This window comes from Phocoena sinus, chromosome 3, assembly GCF_008692025.1.
Source record: "Phocoena sinus isolate mPhoSin1 chromosome 3, mPhoSin1.pri, whole genome shotgun sequence".
Taxonomy (NCBI): Eukaryota; Metazoa; Chordata; class Mammalia; order Artiodactyla; family Phocoenidae; genus Phocoena; species Phocoena sinus.
Genome location: NC_045765.1, coordinates 131,272,452 through 131,299,378, shown reverse-complemented (window position 1 = coordinate 131,299,378; position 26,927 = coordinate 131,272,452). Strand labels below are relative to the sequence as shown.

General features: G+C 40.8%; 1 protein-coding gene across 1 annotated transcript; it reads left to right on the top strand.

Annotated features, from left to right (window-relative positions):
- Positions 1 to 15,156: 15,156 nt before the first annotated feature.
- On the top strand, positions 15,157 to 25,513 carry LOC116751440 (granzyme A). The gene is made up of 5 exons (XM_032627329.1): positions 15,157 to 15,248; positions 16,972 to 17,119; positions 19,107 to 19,248; positions 22,935 to 23,207; positions 24,299 to 25,513. The coding sequence occupies exons 1-5, from the start codon at positions 15,188 to 15,190 to the stop codon at positions 24,449 to 24,451; spliced, it is 777 nt and encodes a 258-aa protein (XP_032483220.1). The 5' UTR covers positions 15,157 to 15,187; the 3' UTR covers positions 24,452 to 25,513.
- The last annotated feature ends 1,414 nt before the right edge of the window (positions 25,514 to 26,927 follow it).

The window sequence follows — 26,927 nt, the reverse complement described above, 5'->3', positions numbered from 1 at the left end:
AAGGAGAAAGGAAAACCAGATTGGAGGGACTCCATGATTCTTCTCCAACCGTGTGTCTGACAGGGTCTTGGTGCTCCAGCCAGGTGTCAGGCCTGAGCCACTGAGGGGGGAGAGCCGAGTTCAGGACATTGGACCACCAGGGACCTCCCGACCCCACGTAATATCAGAGCTCTCCCAGAGATCTCCATTTCAACGCTAAGACCCAGCTCCACACAATGATCAGCAAGCTACAGTGCTGGACACCCTATGCCAAACAACTAGCAAGAAAGGAACACAACCCCACCCATTAGCAGAGAGGCTGCCTGAAATCATAATAAGTTCACAGACACCCCAGAACACACCACCAGACGCAGTCCTGCCCACCAGAAAGACAAGATCCAGCCTCACCCACCAAGACACAAGCACCAGTCCCCTCCACCAGGAAGCCGACACAACCCACTGAACCAACCTTACCCACTGGGGGCGGACACCAAAAACAATGGGTAGCTGCAGGTTCATAGCCTGGGGGCTGCAGGCTTTGAACCTGCAGCCTGTGAAAAGGAGACCCCAAACACAGTAAGTTAAGCATAATTAGAAGACAGAGAAATACGCAGCAGATGAAGGAGCAAGGTAAAAACCTACCAGACCAATAAATGAAGAGGAAATAGGCAGTCTGCCTGAAAAAGAATTCAGAGGAATGATAGTAAAGATGATCCAAAATCTTGGAAACAGGATGGAGAGAATACAAGAAACGTTTAACAGGGACCTAGAAGAACTAAAATGCAAACAAACAATGATGAACAACACAATGAATGAAATTAAAAATTCTCTAGAAGGAATCAATAGCAGAATAACTGAGGCAGAAGAACAGATAAGCGACCTGAAAGATAAAATAGTGGAAATAAATACCACACAGCAGAATAAAGAAAAAATAATGAAAAGAATTGAGGACAGTCTCAGAGACCTCTGGGACAACATTAAATGCACCAACATTCGAATTTTAGGGGTCCCAGAAGAAGAAGAGAAAAAGAAACGGGCTGAGAAAATATTTGAAGAGATTATAGTTGAAAACTTCCCTAATATGGGAAAGGAAATAGTCAATCAAGTCCAGGAAGTGCAGAGAGTCCCATACAGAATAAATCCAAGGAGAAACATGCCAAGACACATATTAATCAAACTTTCAAAAATTAAATACAAAGAAAAAAAGCAGCAAGGAAAGGCAACAAATAACATACAATGGAATCCCCATAAGGTTAACAGCTGATCTTTCAGCAGAAACTCTGCTAGCCAGAAGGGAGTGGCAGGACATATTTAAAGTGATGAAAGGGAGAAACCTACAACCAAGATTACTCTACCCAGCAAGGATCTCATTCAGATATGACAGAGAAATTAAAACTTTTACAGACAAGCAAAAGCTAAGAGAATTCAGCACCACCAAACCAGCTCGACAACAAATGCTAAAGGAACTTCTCTAGGCAGGAAAAAAAAGAGAAGGAAAAGACCTACAATAATGAACCCAAAACAATTAAGAAATTGGGAATAGGAATATACATATCGATAATTACCTTAAGTATATATGGACTAAATGCTCACACCAAAAGACACAGATTGGCTGAATGGATACAAAATCAATACCCATATATATGCTGTCTACAAGAAACCCACTTCAGACCTAGAGACACATACTGACTGAAAGTAAGGGGATGGAAAAACATATTCCATGCAAATGGAAACCAAAAGAAAGCTGGAGTAGCAATTCTCATATCAGATAAAATAGACTTTAAAATAAAGACTATTACAAGAGACAAAGAAGGACACTACATAATGATCAAGAGATCGATCCAAGAAGAAGATATAACAATTGTAAATATTTATGCACCCAACATAGGAGCACCTCAATACATACGGCAAATACTAACAGCCATAAAAGGGGAAATCGACAGTAACACATTCATAGTAGGGGACTTTAACATGCCACTTTCACCAATGGACAGATCATCCAAAATGAAAATAAATAAGGAAACACAAGCTTTAAATGATACATTAAACAAGATGGACTTAATTGATATTTATGGGACATTCCATCCAAAAATAACAGAATACACATTTTTCTCAAGTGCTCATGGAACATTCTCCAGGATAGATCATATCTTGGGTCACAAATCAAGCCTTGGTAAATTTAAGAAAATTGAAACTGTATCAAGTATCTTTTCTGATCACAACGCTATGAGACTAGATAGCAATTACAGGAAAAGATCTGTAAAAAATACAAACACATGGAGGCTAAACAATACACTACTAAATAACCAAGAGATCACTGAAGAAATCATAGAGGAAATCAAAAAATACCTAGAAACAAATGACAATGAAAACACAATGAACCAAAACCTATGGGATGCAGCAAAAGCAGTTCTAAGAGGGAAGCTTATAGCAACACAATCCTACCTCAAGAAACAAGAAACATCTCAAATAAACAACCTAACCTTACACCTAAATCAATTAAAGAAAGAAGAACAAAAAAACCCCAAAGTCGGGCTTCCCTGGTGGCGTAGTGGTTGAGAGTCCGCCTGCCGATGCAGGGGACACGGGTTCGTGCCCTGGTTCGGGAAGATCCCACATGCTGCAGAGTGGCTGGGCCCGTGAGCCATGGCCGCTGAGCCTGTGCTCCGCAATGGTAGAGGCCACAACAGTGAGAGGCCCGCGTACCGCCAAAAAAAAAAAAAAAAAACCCAAAGTTAGCAGAAGGAAAGGAATCATGAAGATCCGATCAGAAATAAATTAAAAAGAAATGAAGGAAACAATAGCAAAGATCAATAAAATAGAAGCTTGTCCTTTGAGAAGATAAACAAAACTGATAAACCATTAGCCAGACTCATCAAGAATAAAAGGGAGAACACTCAAATCAACAGAATTAGAAATGAAAAAGGAGCAGTAACAACTGACACTGCAGAAAAACAAAGGATCATGAGAGATTACGACAAGCAACTATATGCCAGTAAAATGGACAACCTGGAAGAAATGGACAAATTCTTAGAAACGCACAACCTTCTGAGACTGAATCAGGAAGAAATACAAAATATGAACAGACCAATCACAAACATTGAAATTGAAACTGTGATTTAAAATCTTCCAACAAACAAAAACCCAGCACCAGATGGCTTCACAGGCAAATTCTAGCAAACATTTAGAGAAGAGAAAACACCTATCCTTCTCAAACTCTTCCAAAATATAGCAGAGAGAGGAACACTTCCCAACTCAGTCTACGAGGCCACCATCACCCTGATACCAAAACTAGACAAAGATGTCTCAAAAAAATAAAACTACAGACCAATAGCACTGATGAACATAGATGTAAAAATCCTCAACAAAACACTAGCAAACAGAATCCAGCAGCACATTAAAAGGATCATACACCATGATCAAGTGGGGTTTATCCCAGGAATTTGAGGATTCTTCAATATATACAAATCAATCAATGTGATACACCATATTAACAAATTGAAGGATAAAAACCATATGATAATCTCAATAGATGCAGAGAAAGCTTTTGACAAAATTCAACATCAATTTATGATAAAAACTCTCCAGAAAATAGGCATAGAGGGAACTTACCTCAACATAATAAAGGCCATATATGACAAACCCATAGCCAACATCATTCTCAATGGTGAAAAACTGAAACCATTTCCACTAAGATCAGGAACAAGACAAGGTTGCCCACTCTCACCATTCTTTTTTTAAAATTCTTATTATTCTTCTCTCTCACCACTCTTATTCAACATAGTTTTGGAAGTTTTAGCCACAGCAAACAGAGAAGAAAAAGAAATAAAAGGAATCCAAATTGGAGAAGAAGAAATAAAACTGTCACGGTTTCCAGATGACATGATACTATACATAAAAAATCCTATAGGTTCTACCAGAAAACTGCTAGAGCTAATCAATGAATTTGGTACAGTAGCAGGTTACAAAATTAATGCACAGAAATCTCTTGCATTCCTATACACACTAATGATGAAATATCTGAAAGAGAAATTAAGGAAACACTCCCATTTACCATTGCAACAAAAAGAATAAAACACCTAGGAATAAACCTACCTAAGGAGACAGAAGACCTGTATGCAGAAAACTATAAGACACTGATGAAAGAAATTAAAGATGATACGAACAGATAAGAGATATACCATGTTCTTGTACTGGAAGAATCAACATTGTGAAAATGACTCTACTACCCAAAGAAATCTACAGATTCAATGCAATCCCTATCAAACTACCAATGGCATTTTTCACAGAACTAGAACAGAAAAGTTCACAATTTGTATGGAAACACAAAAGACCCCAAAAAGCCAAAGCAATCTTGAGAAAGAAAATGGAACTAGAGGAATCAGGCTCCCTGACTTCAGACTATACTACAAAGCTACAGTAACCAAGACAGTAAGGTACTGGCACAAAAACAGAAATATAGATCAAAGGAACAGGATAGAAAGCCCAGAGATAAACCCACACACATATGGTCACCTTATCTTTGATAAAGGAGGCAAGACTATACAATGAAGAAAAGACAACCTGTTTAATAAGTGGTGCTGGGAAAACTGGACAGCTACATGTGAAAGAATGAAATTAGAACACTCCCTAACACAATACACAGAAATAAACTCAAAGTGGATTAAAGACCTAAATGTAAGGTCAGACACTATAAAACTCTTGGAGGAAAACATAGACAGAACACTCTATGACATAAATCACAGCAATATCATTTTTGACCCATCTCCTAAAGAAATGGAAATAAAAAACAAAAATAAATAAATGGGACCTAATGAAACTTAAAAGCTTCTGCACAGCAAAGGAAACCATAAACAAGACCAAAAGGCAACCCTCAGAATGGGAGAAAATATTTGCAAATGAAGCAACTGACAAAGGATTAACCTCCAAAATTTACAAGCAGCTCATGCAGCTCAATATCAAAAAAACAAACAACCCAATCCAAAAATGGGCAGAAGACCTAAATAGACATTTCTCCAAAAAAGATATACAGATTGCCAACAAACACATGAAAGGATGCTCAACATCACTAATCATTAGAGAAATGCAAATCAAAACTACAACGAGGTATCACCTCACACCAGGCAGAATGGCCATCATCAAAAAATCTACAAACAGTAAATGCTGGAGAGGGTGTGGAGAAAAGGGAACCCTCTTGCACTGTTGGTGGGAATGTAAATTGATACAGCCACTATGGAGAACAGTATGAAGGTTCCTTAAAAAACTAAAAAAAGAACTACCATACGACCCAGCCATCCCACTACTGGGCATATACCCTGAGAAAACCATAATTCAAAAAGAGTCATGTACCACAATGTTCATTGCAGCTCTATTTACAATAGCCAGGACATGGAAGCAACCTAAGTGTCCATCAACAGATGAATGGATAAAGAAGATGTGGCACATATATACAATGGAATATTACTCAGCCATAAAAAGAAATGAAATTGAGTTATTTGTAGTGACGTGGATGGACCTAGAGTCTGTCATACAGAGTGAAGTAAGTCAGAAAGAGAAAACAAATACCGTATGCTAACACATATTTATGGAATCTAAAAAAAAAAAAGAAAAAGTGGTTCTGAAGAACCTAGGGGCAGGACAGGAATAAAGACACAGACATAGAGAATGGACTTGAGGATATGGGAAGTGGGAAATGTAAGCTGAGACGAAGTGAGAGAGTGGCATGGACATATATACAGTACCAAATGTAAAATAGATAGCTAGTGGGAAGCAGCTGCATAGCACAGGGAGATCAGCTCAGTGATTTCTGACTACCTAGAGGGGTGGGATAGGGAGGGTGGGAGGGAGACGCAAGAGGAAGGGGATATGGGAATATATGTATATGTATAGCTGATTAACTTTGTTATACAGCAGCAACTAACACAACAATGTAAAGCAATTATCCTGCAATAAAGATGTTAAAAAATAAATAAATAAAACAGCTGTTGTCCTCCCCAGTGTGTTGTCACTCAGCTATAACTAGGCCCAGGAATCAAGTCGCTCTATGGAAACTCTCCTATATGCCAAACTGTTGGGGAGTTACCCCAAGAAGCAGAAAGTCAGGCTACTCGCAGGCCCCCGGGCAGCTGTCCAGCCATTCACCACCAGAGGTTCTCCCTGCTCCCCTGAGCCCCAAGGTCCCCTCCACACTTCCTCATAGATTCCCACACTTTGTGGAAAATGGTGACAAAGAAATTGTAGATTGGTATGTATTTGTCGAAGATGACATTCTGCAAACAAATTTTTGCAAGTCATTCACCTAGTCTCTGAGGCAGTGCTAGGACTTCATGTCTAACTATCCTCTCACGAAAGAGACAGAAACTGTAGCTGCCAAGTAAATAAATGGATTAGAGTGGGGGCAATCCACAGGGCACTGAAAGAGTCAGGGCAAAGATCCAGATTCTCTGCAGCTTTCCACCCTTTGTAAACCCAGGCTGACTTGGGTTGACCAGCTCCCTCATTTTAAGGAGCTAGTTTCAGACATCACTGTTACACAGACATTGCTACTGCACAGTGATTAATGGAATGGGCTCTGGAGACAGCCTGGATTTGCATTCTAGGTGCACAGTCAGTGAGCTGTGTTACTTAACCTCCCTACTCATCAGTTTCCCCATGTATGATGTGGATAGTTGACAAAACCGCAAGAGATAATCACAGTGGCTGTCTTCTACTTGTATGTTAGTTATTATTAAAGATTAGTTCTTTCTTGTAGCTCAGCTATATGATAACTGCTGTTCCATCTTACTCTCTAAAAATGTTGCCACCAAATTAGAGATGAAGCTGGCCTTCCTTCTGGGGAGAGCGTCTGGCCTGAAGAGAGTCTGTGACTAAATCCTTGAGGAGTCACTGCAAAGTCTGGGGTGGATCTGCAGAGCCTGGAGCCTCTCCTTCCACCCATGTTCCTCGTACGGTTTGAGAAGAGTGGAAGACTGGGGGAGTCACCTTGCTCCAGGTCAGCTGGACAAGTCCTGCGAGTACATAGGCAGGAAATTTAGCTCGTACCTGAATGGTCTTCTGGAGGACACAGGCTAGCAAAGGGGCCAAAAGCCCCTCTCATTTGGAGGTTTCAAAAACAGTAAGATCCTTTACAAAAGGGATATAGATGGACAAAAGGCACAGTATTAGGAACAGAACCTTAGATGGGCAAGTGTCTTATCAAGTGTCTGATCCAACGACTCACCAAACTTTAAGGGCAGTTTTTGGGTCAGGCAGTACTGGGTTCAAATTCTGATTTATCAGCTATTAGTGGTACAACTTTGGTCAAGTTATTTACCCACCTGAACTTCAGTTTCCTCATCTGTAGATTAAGAATAAACAATTCCTCTTTCACAACAACAACAAATGGTGCCACTCTGGAGATATTCCTATTTAACATCTTAGTAAAACTACCTCTTTCATTATTTTCTCAGCTTAGTTGAAATTCTTCATTTCAACTAAACACATCCTAATGAAGCCTTTGTTTTCATAATTGGTCAGCTTACAGCACACACATACATATACACACACTTTCACTCCACACCATCCCCCTACACCTCACCCCACATCCCACTGCCCCAGGGCACCCTGGGACCCAAATCCCATCCCTTCTCAGATGTCAATTAAGAAGATAAAGAGATCTCATTCTCCATTTACCCTCACACACCTTTTTGAGAGATAATTTAATCTGATCTAATAAAGTGGCCTGGTGGACAAAGCAAAAACAATAACTTAAATTACTTAGTGCCCACAGGAGCGCCCCAATAACTAGCTCTATTCTCCTCCAAAATCAATGTGCTTTTCATCCTCTGAACATTTACTCTAGTAGGATGGGGTGTGTCTAACTCAAACAGCTAGGGAGCTGCCACTCCCTGCCCAACAGCTGCGCTTTCAAGTTATGGTTCATTTTCTGGCCACATAACTGTGTCTATATTGCTCTCTATGAAGCTATAAAAAGTCAAATATACTATACATCTCTTCAAATTCACCCAGACCAAAAATAAAAGATCAGTTATCTCACAGACTATCAATAAAAAACTCAAAAAATCCAAATAAAAACAGAATAAACATTTAAAATACACTAAAAAGGAGTTTAAAGTTTTTTTACATTATAACTCATAATTAGCCAAATTCTTCTGGGCTGTTGATACAGGATATTTGGTAAACTGGCCAAGTTCAACAATACCTCTCCCTATGAATGGCAAGAATATACTAAAAGGTCATTCTTCTGTCAAATAATACAGAAAGCACAGGAAAGCCAACAAGGACTTTATCTTGTAATGTCCAAAAGTATAAAGAATAATATATATGAATCCCTATATAACTATCACCCAGCCCCCATCACCAGTTAATTATCAAATTTTGCCAATTCAAAGACTTTTGACAGGAAGATTTTTTTTTTTTTTTTTTTTGGCTATGTTGGGTCTTCATTGCTGCACTTGGGTTTTCTCTAGTTGCGGCTAGCAGAGGCTACTCTTCATTGCGGTGCACGGGCATCTCACTCAGTGGCTTCTCTTGTTGCAGAGCACGTCTCTAGGCACACTGGCTCCAGTAGTTGTGGCTCACGGGCTCTAGAGCTCAGGCTCAGTAGTTGTGGTGCACGGGTTTAGTTGCTCCGCGGCAGGTGGGATCTTCCCAGACCAGGGCTCGAACCCAGGTCCCCTGCATTGGCAGGCAGATTCTTAATGAAAGGTAGATTTATACCATCTTATACCATCATCTAAAGTATGTGTTTTCACAAAAAATAAAACAGGCACCTGCTTGTTTTGAGGGAGAGGAAAGACTGGATTAAATTTTGGAGAAACAAGAGGAAGGCGCTATCTATGCTCTGGCCGAGAGTAAACTGCAGAAGTGCGTTGCCTTGAGCTAAAGTCCTTAGTCTCTAGGTGCTGAGAGAGGCAGGGGAGGAGGGATTATAAAGTTCTAACCCCCTATGTTCCTGGGAAACAAGTCTCAGGCAGCTACAGCCCAGTCAGTCTCTGACTCACTGGCAGTAGACTTTCTTCCTTCTGACTCCATCCATTCCCCACCTCAGTCACAATAAAGAAGAAATCAGCCTTGCCCTCTGGGCTGCAGCTGGCCAGGAATGTGAACTGCAGGCGATTCCAGGTTAGTCCAGGAGGTGCACCAACATTGCTGAGTGCCGTCTATGTGCCAGGTAACACTTTACCCCAGCACTTCTCCACGCTGACTACTGCTTTATAATCACCTGGGAAACTTTGGGAGAAATGCCTGGGATCACCCCAGACTAAGTATCTCAGAGCGAGAACCATTACTTTACAGCAGTCCTTTCAACAGCCCAATAAGCTAGGTACCATTGTGCTCAGAAAGGATGTGGATGTTAAATGACAGGGCCAGGGTTTAGAGGCAGGGCTCTCTCATTTCCAAAATCCTGCTCTTCTCACTGACCACAGCACTGGACATTAGTATTTCTAAGTCTCTATTTAGGCCATAAGATCCATTCAGACAGTAACTCCCAGATCTAGCTCATGGTAGGTACTTTATATGTATCTTAAATTGAATGAATAAGTGAATGGATATTTCAGGGTTAAGTGGGTCCACATAGTCCAGATCAGTGAAACAAAGAATCAGATTGCAAATGTAGGCTCAGACTAACAAAGAAAAGTGCAAAGACTTTCATGCCTTCACCAGGGTTAAGTCTTATCCTATTAATTACCTCTTCAAGTATTTCTTCTGCCGCCTTGCCTCTCTTCTTATTTGGATTCCAATTACATGACTGTTCGTTTGATATGGTCCCACAGGTCTTGCATGGCCTGCTCTGGGTTAATTTGTTTCTTTTTTTCATTTTTCTCTTTGTGCTTCAGTTGAGACAATTTTGATTAACTTATCTTTAAGTTCCCTGTTTTCTCAGCTGAGCGAAGTCTCCTAATGAGCCCATCAAAGTGATTAGTCTTTCATCATATTTTTCATTTCCATCATTTCTATTTGGTCCCTTTTTAGTTTCCACCTCTCTGCTGATAGCCTTCCTATGGTCATACAGTTGCCCATCTTTTCCACTAGAGACTTTAACATAATAGTTATAATTATTTCAGCTCTCTTTCTGATAACTCTAACCTCCAAGTCATATCTGAGTCTGATTCTGTTGATCATTTTGTCTCTTGACTGTGTGCTGTTTTCTTTGCTTCTTTGTGGGTCTCATAATTTGCAGTGTTTACTAACACTGAGGTAAACTCTTTCATGTCTGGATATGTGAATAACTCTTCTTTATCTAGGCCTCTACTGTGAGGAATTGAGTCAGTCTAGTGAGGAGTTGATCTGGGGTTGCATTTATTGTTGCTACAGGTACCGTCAGGACACCTCAGGCTAGAAATGCCTCTGGCGTTACCTCGTCCTTCTGGCTGGGTTTGGGTTTCCAGAGAGCATTTCTCAACGTTCTGTTCCACTTTAGCCTTAGGCTTTGCCTATGTCCCTAAACCTCAAAGATATTTTCTCCCCTCATTTTTGCCTCCACCTAGTAGTAGACTATTGTTATTTGTTACTCAGTTCTTGCTATCCTTGGGGTGGGAAGTGGGGAGACATTTTCTGTTGTCCATATTCAGGCCCAGTCCTAGGCAAGCATTGTGTACCTTAGGCTCAGGTGTGGGACCATCTCAGTGATCCTATCTCTGCCCTAGTGGCAGAGGCTCTTTTCCTGCCTCTCCTTCAGAAACAGAGGGTTGGTTTTTTCTCTTCCCTTCTTCTAGCTACAATGTGTCTTCACCTCGACCCTGAGGGTGACAGTATTTGCTGCCCTTTCCTCCAAAACTTAGGGCTTTTGCTCTGTGAAGAAGGTAGGGGTAAAGCATCCTGGCAGAGCTTTGTGCCCTGCCTGCTGAGGTGGCTGCTCTTGTCCCCTGCACCAAAGGGGAGGCTCGTTCCAGTCACTGCCTTGCCCCCAGCTTTCTCCTGGTGAGGTCCATGGAGAAAAGCCTGCCAGCTAGTGTCAATTCTCCTCGTGTCTGTAGCTCCCAGGGGCGCTATATTTTTATGCTAAGCCACACTCAGCCCTTAGTGATTCATTTTAAAACTTACCTGAACTCTTCCCATCAGCTTCTATGATGTCCAGCACCTCTTCTGATCATGCCTTTCTCCAGGTAAGCAGGTCCTCCCTGGAGGTACCTGTCTTCCCTTAGATTTCAGCCTACTTGTTTGACCTGCAGCCTCAAGTCTGAGAAGTTAAAGAAAAATTATGATTTTGTAGATTATCCAGATTTTTCTTTGCTATAAATGTGGAATTAGCACTCTTTCCAACTTTCTGCATCCTAAACAGAAACCAGAAGTCTGCAGCTAGAGTGCTGCAAGGATCAACTACTTGTATATTGAAAGTCCCAAGAATTAATACATAAGTAGGAGTACAGAAAGTAACAAGAAGCTAGGATCTAAAGTTGTCAAATAAAGGGATTCCTCAAAAAGCTTAACATAGATTATCATATGACCGAGCAGTTCTACTCCTAGGTATATAACCAAAAAGCAGGGATTCAAACAGATATTTTTACACCAATGTTCATTGCAGCATTATGCACAATAGCCAAAAGGTGGAGACAACCCAAAAGTCAATCAGCCAATGAATGGATAAACAAAATGTGGCATATAAGTACAATGAAATATTTTTCAGCCATAGCAAGGAATGAAATTCTGATACTTGCTACAACTGAAATAGCCTTGAAGACATTATGCTAATTGAAATAACACAAGCAAAAGGACAAATATTATAAGACTTCACCTACATGAAGTATTGAGAATAGGCAATTTCATAGAGACAGAGGGTAGATTAGAAGCTGCTGGAGGCTGGAAGGGGAGGGAGATGGGGAGTTATTGCTTAATGATTACAAAGTTTCTGTTTAAGATGGCTAAAAAGTTTTGAAAATAGTGGTAATAGGTGCACAACATTGTGAATATAATTAATGCCACTGAATTGTATATTTTAAATGGTTAAATGGCAAATTTTATGATATATATATATATAAAATCACAATTTTAAGAATTAATAGCTACATATCAAGAACCATTGAATTGTACATTTTAAATGGGTGAATTGCATGATATATAAATTATATCTCAATAAAGTGGTTTAAAAAAATGAAACGAAGGGGACTGTCCCAGTGGTCACAGTAGATGCAGCAACAGTGATGTGGTGAGTTATCTAGTGGGGTGACATGAGACGCAAACCTGGGGGTTGGGGAATGGGGGAGGAAAATTGTCGCTTCATTACCTAGAAAACTCACCACATAGAAACCTCTGACTTTAGACCACATCTAAATGACCGAACTATAACCAGAAAGATTTGGTGGGAACCTCATAAAAGTCTCTTCTCACTCTAAGAGTTCACTCTAAGTCCAAAGCTCAGAAAATCAAAAAAGTTACAATTACCCCTTTCCCACCTGCCCTACTTCAGGGAAATCCCGTTCCCACACGTGTCCTTCTTCACTGGAAGGCAGGGGGCAGGGCTGCCCAGATCCCACATCACAGGGTAGGAGAAGCAAAAAAGCCCACTGCCCCTCTACTCTCACCACTTACCACCACCAAAGGAGTCCCCAGTGTTTCAGTTCAGTGAGACATTCAACTCCAAATCCTACTTTGTGGGTCTAATTTACAAGGTCACTCCCAACTCCTAGTGCCACTCCCAACTGTCAGCCTGAGCTCCCAGAGGGGAGAAGTTATGTTCTACCACTGTCTTAGAGATCAAAATACTTGAGAAGGGGGTAGCAGGTGGTGTGAAGGGAGAAAAGAGGAGTGTTGAGGAGAAGCACACTACAAAGGTGCATGGCTGAACAGGAAACCTCTTGGCATCAGGCACAACTGATTGCTCAGACTATCTTCCAAGAACTCTAAGAATTAGTGCTTCAAAAAATAGCTTATATATAAACTAGATTCCATCTCCTACTAATCAATAGATTTCCCTAAAAGGCTCAAATTCCCCTACATTTCTGCATCATACCCTAGATCTCAGCAGCAGCAGTGGAGTCCAGTGGTGGAGGCAAAAGCTGTATCATGCAGGCATGAGGCAAGGTGCTGTCAGGTGGGTGCCCAAGATGGTACAAGGCCATGCAGAATTGGTCTCCACGGAGTAGGTGGAGAAGAACAAGTGGCCAAGGTCCATGGATTTTTAAAAATATTTATTTATTTATCTATTTATTTATTTGGCTGCACCAGGTCTTAGTTGCGGCATGCAGGATCTTTAGTTGCAGCATGCATGAGGGATCTAGTTCCCTGACCAGGGATCAAACCTGGGCCCCCTGCATTCGGAGCACGGAGACTTAGCCACTGGACCACCAGGGAAGTCCCAAGGTCCATGGATTACATGAGGCCAAGGGGATCTGTGGTGACACACAAGAGGTGTCTGATACAGCAACATTTTTGTGATCACTTTCCATGCTATTTAGTGGTTGCACAGAATGGTTGTACTAATGAATTATAATTTACTTACTATGATATGCAGAATAATGTTCCCACCCACCCAAAGCTGCCCACATCTTAATCTCTAGAGTCTGTGAATCTTAGTTTACTTGGCAAAGAGGAAGTGAGGTTGTAGATGAAACTTAGGTTGCTAATCAGCTCACATTAAAATAGGGAGATTATCAGAGTGAGCCCAATGTAATCACAGGAGTCCTTAAATGTGGAAGTAGCAGGCAGAAGGAAAGTCGGTGTCAGAATGAGAAAGACTCCACCAGCCATTGATGCCTTTGAAGCTGGAAGGGGGCCAAAAGCCAAGGAATGCTGGCAGCCTTTAGAAGCTGGAAAAGGCAAGGAAATGGATTTTCCCTTAGAACCTCCAGAAATGAATGCAGCCCTGCTAATACCTTGGTTTTAGCCCGGGGAGACCCACATCAGACTTCTGACCTACAGAACTGTAAAATAATAAATTTGTGTTGTTCTAAGCCACTAAGTTTGCAGTAATTTGTTACAGCAGCAATGGGAAACTAATAGGCTTACCTAATTCCTTACTTGGGGGCATTTAGATTATTTTCAACTTTTTCTCATTAGGAACAATAATGCAATGGAACTCCTTATTGCTAAATTTCACAATTTTTTAAATTATGAATCATAAACCTGACTTGTTGAGACAAAGATCATGCAAAATTTAACAACCCTTTCATATGTATTGCCTTCCAAAAAGATAGCAGCAGTTTGAAATACCATCAACACATGAGAATTTCCAACAACAGAGAGTATTTTTTGTGTGTTTTTTAATTTTTAGTAATTTGACAGGCAAAAATAGTACCTAAATGTTTTAAATTGCATTTTTATTACAGATAACTTGTGCTATGTGATTATGCATTCCTCCATAGGTTAGGAAGATAGGAGCCATTTTTATTTCTTCTTTTGTAAATTACTTGTTCAAATTCTCTGACCATTTTTCTTTTCAGGTGTTCATCTTTTCTTATTGCTTTATAAAAATATCCATTTGTGTCACATAGATTGAAAATGTTTGCAATTTGGCTTTGCGTTTGCTGTGTTAAGGTACAGAAACTTCAATTTTACATCATTGACTCTATCAATCTCTTACAAATTCTGCCTTTGATGTCATATCTCAAAGTCCCTTTCTCATTTCTACATGTGTGTGAATATCTGTATCTTCATTTAGTGCTTTTATAGTTGAATGGTGTGCTTTAAGAATCTAACTTCAGTTTTCCCTTGATGATTACCCAGCAATTTCAACAATGAATGCATCAAATATCTGTCCTTTCCCCCACTAGAATAGGTTTAAAGATGCTATTTCAAAATAATTTCTGATATAGACTTGAATTCTCAGATTTTTAAAATAAACTCATATTTGAAAGTGAAAAAGTTGCCAAAGAAGAGCAATTTTCTATTTAGTGTTCTTAATTTAAAATAGTCCCTATGGCTGATTTGCTTTGTTGTGCAACAGAAACTAACATGTTATTGTGAGGCAATTATGCTCCAATAAAGCTGTATTAAAAATAATAATAATAAATAAAAATGAAACAGTCCCCATGGCTTCACATTTACCCTTTAAGGTAGGAAAGGTCTAACCCTGAAGGAAATGTGAAACAAATAAGTAACCACACCATCTATAAAATAAAGTTATGTTTTCCAGTAATAAAATACCAAACTCTGTAGCCACATAGCAGAGAAAGATAAGAAGAAAAAACCCACATCCTTTGTGTTTCATTATATATTACTAAGTCAGTACCTAAAACTAAATAGTCTCCATATGTGAGTAACAGAAGCCATGAAAATTCCTTTCCTTTTCTCTTTTCCCACTGGCATGTGTCTCCTTCTAATTCCTGGAGGTAAGACATATTTCCATATGCTTTTTAGTTTTGCTTATAAGAAAATAGAATTTTATATTGCTTTAATTTTTGTTTAATATTGTGTAAAAGGGAAAAAGAAATCACAACTCAATTTCCAATAATTTTTCATGTTACGTTTTTTCTTTGCTATCTAAATGGTATATTGGCTTTTTAAGATGAAAACATACTCTATTGTATCTACAGCAAAAATATGAAAGCATTAACTATATCTGGAGGTTATCATAAATTCAGGCCAGATCTACAGAGCTCTACCTTCAAGTGAAAAACCAACAAAGCCATTAAATTGGGGATGGATAGATTACTTATTAACTGGAGGGCTCAGTCATACAGATACAACTGAGTAGTCATAGCTCTCAGATAAATCTTAAAACTCTGGTTTTCAGAAGGTATTTGTGAGTGCCTATTTCCAGCAGTGGGGGTGGTGAAGAAAGCAATAACATCAATGTAAAATACTCTAATGAACTGTGTGTGTGTGTGTGTGTGTGCACACGTGTGCACCAACACTGCATAAAACTTACAATGAAGTATAGCAGTATTCTATGTGGTTTACTTATACTCTTCTTAAGTATCATTGTTATCAGCCCATTTTACATATGAGGAAACCAAGGCACAGAGAGGTTAAGTCCATTTACTAAAGTCATCAACTAGTAAGTAGTAGGGCTGGGATTTGAACCCAGAGTTCAGGTTCTTAACCACACACTATGATATCTTATAGCTCAATGATACCTTCAGAGCTGGGATTCTTAATGTGGGATCCATGAGCTCCTTCAAGGCCATGGATGGGCATCAAGAAGTCTCCCAAAACTGTATGCAAATATTTACATGCATCTGTGTGTCTGTACTATATCAGATTCTCAAATGGCTCTATATTTCAAAACTAACAAAGGTACAGAGCCACTACTTTAGGCAAACAGTACATCACAATGGAAAGGGTATGATTTTTCATGATGCGGAACTGTGTTAGAAGACAGCTTTGCTATTTATTAGTTGTGCGAACTTGGGCGAGGTAATTGCCCTGTCTAAACTTCATGTTCCTTATCTCTACATGGGAGTAATAACACCCACCTTGCATTGTAGCAAACATCAGAACCAGTGTCTGAAACTAACCAGTGCCTAGTAAATCATAGATGCTTTCATTATTATTGCTACTATAGTTGTTGATTTTTTTCTTTGAATTTAATATAACTTACCAAACCATCATTCCAAATAATAATCTCACCATGGAACACTGTGAGATTTTTAAGGTCAATAACACAGTGTCCAACCCAAGACTGAGACAATGCAGCCTGTAATAGGAAGTGAACAGACTAGTAAAGGCACAAACAGGAGAATGGGGTTTCTCCCCAATCTGCTTTTACTGTGTGATGTTAAGTCTTTAATCTTTTTGCTTTTTGAGCTTTAAGAAAAGAGACTCTCTTGCCTGACATTTTCTACCTCCCAGGGATAGGAAGGAGAGAGACATTATGTTAAAGGTGTTTTGCATTCTTGAGGAAGAGAAAATTGTTTAAGTTCAAGATGCTATTATACAGAGCTGTCATGGAAAATTTTTAAAACTCTGTGTCACCTGGACTGCTTTGATCTTCTCTCCCTGACGCAGAGTGCACATCTATGTGCTCGATCTCGATCTATTCATTATATCAGAACTTTTCAGAGGGAAGCATGACTTGGTAAGATAGGATTTCACTCTGGATCACTCTTTTAGTTTTTCCAGTATCCTGTGAGGGAATTATAAGAGGAAAAGAAGTACCACCTCACACAAGACGCTACATGGCTCTAATCGAAGGGCTGAAAGTCTGTGCAGGGGCTTTGATCAAAGAAAACTGGGTGTTGACAGCTGCTCACTGTGACCTGTAAGTAATTCTGAGCTCCTCTCATTCTAGGCAGTTTGCGGGGGGCGGGGGGGGGGGGCGGACAGGGGTTGTGAAAATGAAGTCCAAAACCAAAATTAGGTAGAGATGGAGAAGAAAGTAAGCAAGCACGTTCACTGATATGTACTATTATTATCTCTATAAGCAAAGGCCAGATCCTATAGAATAAAATTGAAATACATGACCATTTTCTCACATTATTTAAAAAATATTTTTCACTATAAATACCAATATTATCAACATTTTGAAAAAAAATGGTGAGAAATAGCACTCATAATCTTATCAACTTCACACAATCACTGTTAATATTTTGCTATATTTTGTTGCAGGCTTTTTCCATAAGTATATTTTACACAGTTGAGCAAGTTAAGTGTTCTCTATGATTACAAGCGCTTTACTTACTATTATATAATTAGTTTTGTCCCATGTTGCTACATATTAGATTGAACCATAAGAAATTACTGATATTTAACTGTTTGACTTTACAAAATAGCCATTTCCTACGGTTCAAACTAATGTTTTTCCTAATTGTGATTTGAAAGTCAAAATAATGTTTATCACAAGGATATGCTGCTGTCTTCTTTATCAGTACCTGTTGTTGGTACCTACTATTTCCCTGCTCACTTTTGCATAAATTGCATGAATAAAAGAAGAGACTTAAAAACTAGCTTCCCACAAAGAAGATCAAAAGAGATCTGCATTACGTTGTTGTATCAAATGAGAATTTATCAAGTAGGAAATTCAGCACAATGTACACTGTGAAGATCACCACTGGCACTCTTGATTGACAGACCCACTTGGTGCAAAGTCTGTCCGGCAAATCAAGAAATGCTTGTGCCCACCTCTCCCAGATTAGCTATCATTAGGTTCACAAACTAGACTTGGCGGCTAGCAGTTTATTTGCTCCTGTGTGTGTGTGTGTTTAGATTCAGCTTTAAAATTTCACTGCAAAGTTGATTCATTTCTTCAGTCTTACCTATTAAAAGCCTGACTCTTTTCCATCTTTGTCATCTTTTTTTTTTTTATCTGGTACGCGAGCCTCTCACTGTCGTGGCCCCTCCCGTTGCGGAGCACAGGCTCCGGACGCACAGGCCCAGCGGCCATGGCTCACGGGCCCAGCCGCTCCGCGGCATGTGGGATCTTCCCGGACCGGGGCACGAACCCGTGCCCCCTGCATCAGCAGGTGGACTCTCAACCACTGCGTCACCAGGGAAGCCCCATCTTTTTCATCTTTGAAGACTTAAGCAAGGTACACGGTCTTCCTGAAACACAGAAAAGCAAACCCACTACCTCTGCTCTCACTCTTAGGTTTAGTCTCTAGGTCTTGGGTTGAGTCTCTTCCATTAGGTGTTGATTCCACAAATCCAAGGCAGATGGAGACACTGGTAGCTCCTTTTCCTGCAGCAGTCCTCTTTGGTCAGCACCCAAGCATACCTCTCCAGGCCTTGCCAACCAACGCTCTTGCCTCTGCCAGAAGACCTGGGATTTCTCTCCTGTTGCTTCTTCCTTGAAAAGATGTGAAGCTGAAGCACCTAAGATAACACATGTCTTGGGAGTTTTAGGTAAAAATAACTAAAACGGGGCTTCCCTGGTGGCGTAGTGGTTGAGAGTCCGCCTGCCGATGCAGGGGACACGGGTTCGTGCCCCGGTCCAGGAAGATCCCACATGCCACGGAGCGGCTGGGCCCGTGAGCCATGGCCGCTGAGCCCGCGCGTCCGGAGCCTGTGCTCCGCAACGGGAGAGGCCACAACAGTGAGAGGCCTGCGTACCGCAAAATAAATAAATAAACAAATAAAAAGTAACTAAAACACCAAAAGTAAAAAACCTCATAAATTCCCCCCTGCCTTGCTGTGCTTGTTTATAAATAGGAAACCATCTGAAATAACTGGTCAGATTTAATCAACTAAGTTCATGCTTAATTTCATCTATTCTCTCACATAAATGATACATCGTCCTTGTTTTTTTCCAGGAAAGGCAATCCTCGAGTTATTCTTGGGGCCCACTCTACCTCCCATAAAGAGAAATATGACCAAGTATTTTCCATTAAAAAGGCAATTCCCCATCCATGCTTCAATCCACAGACATTTGAAGGGGATCTTCAACTCCTTCAGGTAAATATGGCGGTTTTTTTCAATAACTATTTTGAAATTGCAAAATTTTGAAATTTGATCAGTTTAACTTGAAACTAGTTTTTACACACTGGCCTCATAGCCAGTGGTTGGCTAATGCCAGGATGTAAGGGTAAGAAGTACAGCTGGGACCCAGTGCAATTGTACAGATGTTCACCCTCTTGGAATTCAGTTCAATTTAACAGATATTGACAGAAGTCCTACTGTGGTAAGACCTGTCAATCCAAAGTGGTAATGCCACCAGTAACTCAACTGCAGACAAACCACATTGCATTTATTGATTCTTGCTCAGCAAGGGAGACTGTACACCATGAGGAACCATAGGGTGGCTCAGTAAGAGAGTGTTAGATGGGGCTTATCCTAGGATTTGTCAGATGAGGGGGAGGGTTCTAGGAAGTAGGAGTTTGCTCTGAACTGACTGTTGTCAGGAAGTGGGGTAATTCAACGACTGAGTATCTCAGTGAATCTTACTTATCTAGGAGGCTAAATCTGTGATTGATAAGAAGCAGCAATCACTCATTTTAGCGGATAGGGGGCGCTTGGTCATTTTTGTGGTGGGCACAATGACCTTGCTTTTGCCTGTACTCAAACGTGACTGCAGAGCGGCCTGGGTTTTGCTCCCTTCTTGAGGCTCACCCTGTCTGATATTGGTGCTCTATGACAAGCGTTCATGATCAACAGGAAAAATCGTGGCCCAGCTGTGAGTGCCAGTAAGCTTTTCTCTTCCTCATAAGATAAATAGGTTCTGTTCTTAAAGTGTTCACAGTCTAGTGGGAGAGACAGACAAATATATCAACAGCTCTGATCTGGTGGTATGTGACTCATCGGTGATGGAGATGACTAAGACGGGGACTCTACGAGAGGACATGGTGTGTCCAGGTGGTCAGGGAAGCTTTCTTAGAGAAGGTGCAGGGGTTAGTAGGAAAGAAGGAGGAAAGGGCCTTTCAGGCAGGAAGAGCAGTGTGTATAAGAGGAGTCTTTCTGGAAAATGCATTTGGAAGAAGAAGGGAAGAAAGGGAAGTTATCATGAGATTTGAGAAAGCGGGGACCCAGATATTGTGAACCATGGGAAGAAGTTTGAACTTTATGGGGAAGGAAATGGGAAAGTGTTTTAAGCTGGGCAGTGACATGATCAGACTTGTTTTTAGAAGGATTATCTGGCTGCTGTGCAGAAAGTATAATAGAAAAGGCAGAACTGGAAGGCAGAGTGTGAGCTGAGGTTCACACCTGTCCAAAGGGGCTTGATGAGGACCTTCCCTAGCAGGAGTCAAGAAGATGCTCAGGGGATCCACACACCTTCATCAGTAGGAGTAAAGACAGGGTCCTAGAGTGCCATGTGTTTCAGGCAAACTCCCCACATTCCCTGCTCCCCAATACTTATAAGTGACCCCCATACTATCTGCCTTGAGATTCTCAGGCTGGGCCTCTCTCTCAGGTCACCCCTCCTCACCCATACTCTAATTCCCTCCAGTACCCTTCCCTGGGCAGGGAAAGGCAATTCCCTCCCCTGTCCAGTAGAGGGCACTCCTTGGCCTACTTCCCTCCTGCGGTTTTTCTCCACAGCACGAACTTTTTTTTTTTAACATCTTTATTGGAGTATAATGGCTTTACAATGGCGTGTTAGTCTCTGCTTTATAACAAAGTAAATCAGTTATACATATACATATGTTCCCATATCTCTTCCCTCTTGTGTCTCCCTCCCTCCCACCGTCCCTATCCCACCCCTCCAGGCGGTCACAAAGCACCGAGCTGATCTCCCTGTGCTATGCGGCTGCTTCCCACTAGCTATCTATTGTACATTTGGTAGTGTATATACGTCCATGCCACTCTCTCACTTTGTCACAGCTTACCCTCCCCCTCCCCATATCCTCAAGTCCATTCTCTAGTAGGTCTGTGTCTTTATTCCCGTCTTACCCCTAGGTTCCTCATGACATTTTTTTTTCTTAAATTCCATATATACGTGTTAGCATACGGTATTTGTCTTTCTCTTTCTGATTTACTTCACTCTGTATGACAGACTCTAGGTCCATCCACCTCACTACAAATAACTCAATTTCGTTTCTTTTTACGGCTGAGTAATATTCCATTGTATATATGTACCACATCTTCTTTATCCATTCATCCGATGATGGACAACATGCACTTCTGATGTACCTTAGTTTGTTTGTCTGCCCCCCTCCCTGGAATGTAATCTTCAAAGAACAGATATTTTTGTCTTTTTATTTGTATGCCCTGTACCAGGTAGTATAGTTCCTAGTACATAGTAGGCCCTCCATAAATATTTCCCGAATAATTTTGGATAAGGGATGGAATTAAGCCAGACAGTGGCAAAGGTCACCAAGAGAAGAGATTCTGCACTCAGGTTTCAAGAAAGTGGTAGCAGTTGTCAAGTCTCCTTCAGGAACTAAAAATCTTACCTTTACAATAGGGTGGGATGAGTAAGGGGTGCGAGGGGTTCTTGGTCTTGAAGTAAAGTCAGGAAACTCCCTCTCACCTCTGACACTGTGGCCAGTGGGGTGATGTTGCTAGAGAACTCATGAAGAGGGCATCAGGACCTCCCTGCGGTCAACCTTCCATGGTTAAAACATCACTGCTGTGTGTGCCTGACCCCGGGAGAGCTACTTACAAACATATTCATCCTGACTCCAATTCCGATCCATTCATTCAGACCTGAAGCCTTTTCTGGGGATTCTCCTGTCTTCTTGTCCATCCAACCAGATAACAAGCATGAAGGCTGTGAGAAAGCATGAGTAGGAGAGAAGGAGAGACGTTGCATGTAGGCATTTGAAGTCATGTTCTATGGAGAGATTTTAGACTATGGCCATCTCACTTTCTAAATGCTAGCAGGGTAAGGGTTGGGCACACGCAACTCAGAGTGGGCACTGAGGAAGTGGGGACTGTCTAATGTCAGGAAGTGGGGCCTGAAAGCAATGCAATGATAGGAATGTGACAGTGGCCTTTGCTGCTGTGTCCCTATGTTTTTAGAAGGTCTGTAACACCAGGACTCCCTACAGCTTGAGGCAAGAAGAAAAGAAGTAGAATTATGTTCCTCTACCCTCTACTCAACCTTGCTCACACTCCCTGATCTCCTTGACGTGACTTTTCAGAAAGAGAGAAAGCAAGGTGGTGAGCCAAGAAGAGAGCTTTAGTGAATCAAAGAAAAGGGCAGAGCGGGGGGGAGCCCCCAAAGGCAGTTAGGCTGGTTAGCACCTGCTCAGAAGCGGGGAAGCCACATTTCCACGTGGAAAATGAGGACACTGGCCCCTTTCCCACCCCGCCCCACTGCACCTGGAGCCCTGGCTTCCTTCCATTGGTCTCAGTACCAGTCAGTTCACAAACCTAAGTCCACCTGAATAAAATAATGATGGCACTCTCCAATACAGCTTTTCAACCACAGAACTGTCAGCCACCACCAACATAATTTCATCACTGACAGGTCAACTGGACTGAAGTTTATCTAGACTAGCCTAGCAAAACATGCATGAAAAGTTGTGCTGTGACTTTTAAAAAATCAGTCACTGATGGTCAATTAGGTTGGAACAGGACTTTGGCCACGTCCTTCGTAAGAACATGCTAAATAAGCAAGGTATCTATTTCAGTCAGAGCTGTTTTCTGGGTTTGGTTACTGTTGTCCTTTCCTAAAACTGCATCTCCTGTCTCTTTTCTAGCTGGATGGTAAAGCAACTATGACCAAAGCTGTAGGAATACTTCGGCTACCGAAAACAGGAGACGATGTCAAACCCCACACCAAGTGTCATGTGGCAGGATGGGGAAGCACCAAAAAAGACACGTGCAAAATTTCAAGTGCCTTGAGAGAAGCCAACGTTACTGTGATAGATAGGAAAATATGCAATGATGCCCAGCACTATAATTTTAATCCAGTTATTGATCTCAGTATGATCTGTGCTGGTGGTAGAAAAGGTGAAGATGATTCATGTGAAGTAAGTAAATTAAAAATTTTAACCGTTTGGGGGCTATAGGAAATCAGGTTAAATAGAGTGCCTAGGAACAAGACGGCGGACTGTCATTATTACTTTTTATGTGTGAGGCCTGCAAGAACGTCAGCTTGACACTGGGCTGGTGTGTGCTCCTTTGTCTCAAGTGAAACATTCTGCCCAGGGAAACTTCTCTCGTTCCTAAGAATCAGGATCCCATTAAACCACCGCTTACGGATGCTTTTCAGCCCTCTCAAAACTGATCACATCAGCTGGCATTTATCAGATGGCAGGAACTATATCAAGTCCTATACTCTATGCCACTTGATCCTCAAATAACCCCATGGGATAGACACTATTATTACCAACTCTATTTTACAGATAGGGAAATTAAGGCTTAGAAAGTTACTTCCCCAAGTTAGATAACTCGACTCTTAGTGGGGAGGACCTGGACTTAGACTGGGGCCATCTGATTCCCAACTCCTGCGTTGTTCTGCCTCTCCATGTGCTTGACTATGGTTTGGCCCTATTTGGAACTCATGATCCAGAAGTGGTTTGCAAGGTCAGAGAGAATATGAAATGAGGGCTGATGAAAACTGGAAAAGATCCCTAAAAATTGTTTGAACTATCACAAGTACTCCTTGGTCTGAGATGGCTTAACCCATGTCCTCCTTCAGAGCAGGGAGTGGCTCAGATCCCATCTCATGCCTTCAGGCAGCGCCTACATTCAGTTTTTTCCCCTAACATGTACTGAGCAAGAAAAGGGGATACAGGTCAACTGAAGGAGACAATTATTTTTCACAATTATTTTAAAGGCTTCCTTTGTTATTCTTTCTTTGTTTTACTGATGAAAATGAGTTTGTACATCTTCTCCAGAATTGCCTTTTGCAAAATGAAAATGATTGGAAAATATAAACAAATCTGTGTTAATTGATGCTGAGGGCAGACAATTAATAAAAAGAGATATAAAATTAGCCTTTAAAAAGGAAAGAGAGAAACAATGTGTGAGCGAATGAGTGAATAAATGAATGACTAAAAAGGTAAGTAAATATCTTTGGAAAGCACTCTTGTTTAAAACATATGACTTTCTTTTCCAGGGGGATTCTGGAAGTCCTCTGATATGTGATAACGTTTTCAGAGGTGTCACTTCCTTTGGGAAGTGTGGTAACCCCCAGAAACCTGGCATCTACATTCTCCTTACCAAAAAATACCTCAACTGGATAAAGAAAACCATTGCAGGAGCAATATAACATTTCTTCTTCAAAGTAGAAAATTGAGGTAACCAAGTAAAGGGTGTTTTAACTTGACCTATCTGAAGAAACACCTCACAACCCTCTTAACCTCATGTACAAATGACAGTCTGTCTGAAATAAAATTAGCAATGAAAGAAATGACCTCCTGCCTTCACTCTTCCACGACTAGTGAAGACTGATTCATCACATGTTCTCTATCCATGGCAAGAGATGTCCCTTGAGAAAAAGTTCCCCAGTTCAGTGATTCTCTGTTTTATTCAGAATTTGAGGATTGTCACTTTTGTGTTCATCCGTAAAAGGAAGTCAGTCTCAGGGAAATTTAGAATATTCTTCTTTCTTCCAAGTGAAACTACAAAATATTTGTGGCCTTAGGAATTTAGAGCCTGATATTCTATTCCATGTTGGAATAAGGACAGAGATAAAGAGGGATTTTTCACTTCCTACTCTATGCTTCTGTATAGTTTAACATTTTACAAAAATTCTAATTATAAATACAGTAGGAAAGATGCAATGTGTGTTTTAGATAGTTGAAAAATCTGGAATTTGAGGTTAGAGATAGTTCAGGACAATTGCATCATTTATTAATTACAAGTAGACTAAACTTTCATAGACCAATAGGCCACAGTCCAGCCAGTATCTTGATATGTATTTTGCCTTAGCTAATCAATTTATACATGCAAGCACTAAGCTTCATTCTATGTTATTCTTTTTTGGGGGGAGTATAATTGCTTTACAATGTTGTGTTAGTTTCTGCTGTACAACAAAGTGAATCAGCTGTATGTATACATATATTCCCTCCTTCTTGAGCCTCCCTCCCGCCACCCGCATCCCACCCCTCTCAGTCATCACAGGGCGCCAAGCTGAGCTCCGTGTGCTATGAGGCTGCTTCCCACTAGCTATCTATTTACACATGGCAGGGTATATATGTCCATGCCACTCTCTCACTTTGTCCCAGCTTACCCTTCCCCACTATGTCCACATGTCTGTTCTCTACATCTGCGTCTAGTTCTATGTTATTAATAGATTGTGATATGTAATAAATGAAAGTGGCTTTTTTATCACCTACCATTTGTATCTCATCTTTTTGTTGTGTTTTTCTCCAAAGAGTTGATTTATAATAAACTCATTCTCTAATAATCCTGGGTGATTTATCCAATTTAATTCCTCAAACATTTCCTGAGGGCCCACCATGTACCAGGCATTACGTCCAGATTTATAAATACTGAGACATGACCACTGCCCTCAAAATATTTGAAGTCTAGTAGAAAACTAGGAGAAATCCATAAATAAGAGGACATCTGCTTCAGGTTCTGAAGAACACGTAACAGAGTAAGGCTGTCTACTGTGTTGGGAAGGTGTTGGGGGAAAAGATAAATAATATTTCACACTCCCAGCAGACCTCACAATTAGCCCTCAGAGCCTTCCTGCTGAGATCTTCCCTGTATTTAGACAGACCAATAAAAATTTCAGATTCCTGACTAGGATGCCACAGACATCACAACAGCCTGGTGGAAAGAATCACTGGTCCACAAGTCAGACACCAATTCCATCACTGGACAGTATAAGACCTTGAGCAGGGAATTCGTCTGTGCCTCCATTTTCACATCTGTAAACAGTAACATAAAAGGGTCTAATGGGAGGTGGCCCCAAAAATCTGAAGTTGAGTGGTCCCATCCTCCTAGCTCACACCTCCTAGGATGGCTGTCATCAAAAAACAGACAATAACAAGTGTTGGCGAGGATGTAGAGAAACCCTCATACAACACTGATGGGAATGTGAAATGGCACAGACACTGTGGAAAAGTTTGGCTGTTCCTCAAAAGGTTAGACATTGTGTTAACATATGACACAGCAATCCCACTCCTGGGCACATGCAAAAATCCGTGTCCTCACAAAAGCTTGTATGTGAATGTTTATAGCAACATGGTTCCTAATAACCAAAAAGTAGAAACAACCCAAAGTCTACAACTAATGAACAGATAAACAAAATGTGGTATGTCTATACAATGGAATCTTATTCAGCCATAAAAGGAAATGAAGTACTGATACATAGTATCATGTATGAACATGGCTGAACACCACTAAAGCTTGAAAACACTATTCTAAGTGAAAGAAGCCAGATAGAAAAGGCCACGTGTATGATTCCATTTAAAGGAAACGTCCAGAGTAAGCAAATTTATTGACAGAAAGTAAATGGGTATTTGCCAAGGGGTAGAAGGAAGTGGGGGTTGGGGAGTGGCTGCTAATGGTTATGGGGTCTCCTTTTTTGGAGTGATGAAAATCTTTGGGAATTAGATGGTTATGGGTGCACAACCCTGTGTATATATGAAAAACCATTGAATTGTACACTTTAAAATGGCCAGGTTTATGCTATGTGAATTATATCTCAATTTAAAAAAAGAAAAGAGCTGTCTGTCTTCTAAGAATGAAACTAGAAGCAGCAACTTTCAACGGGCACACAGGGGTTACTCAAG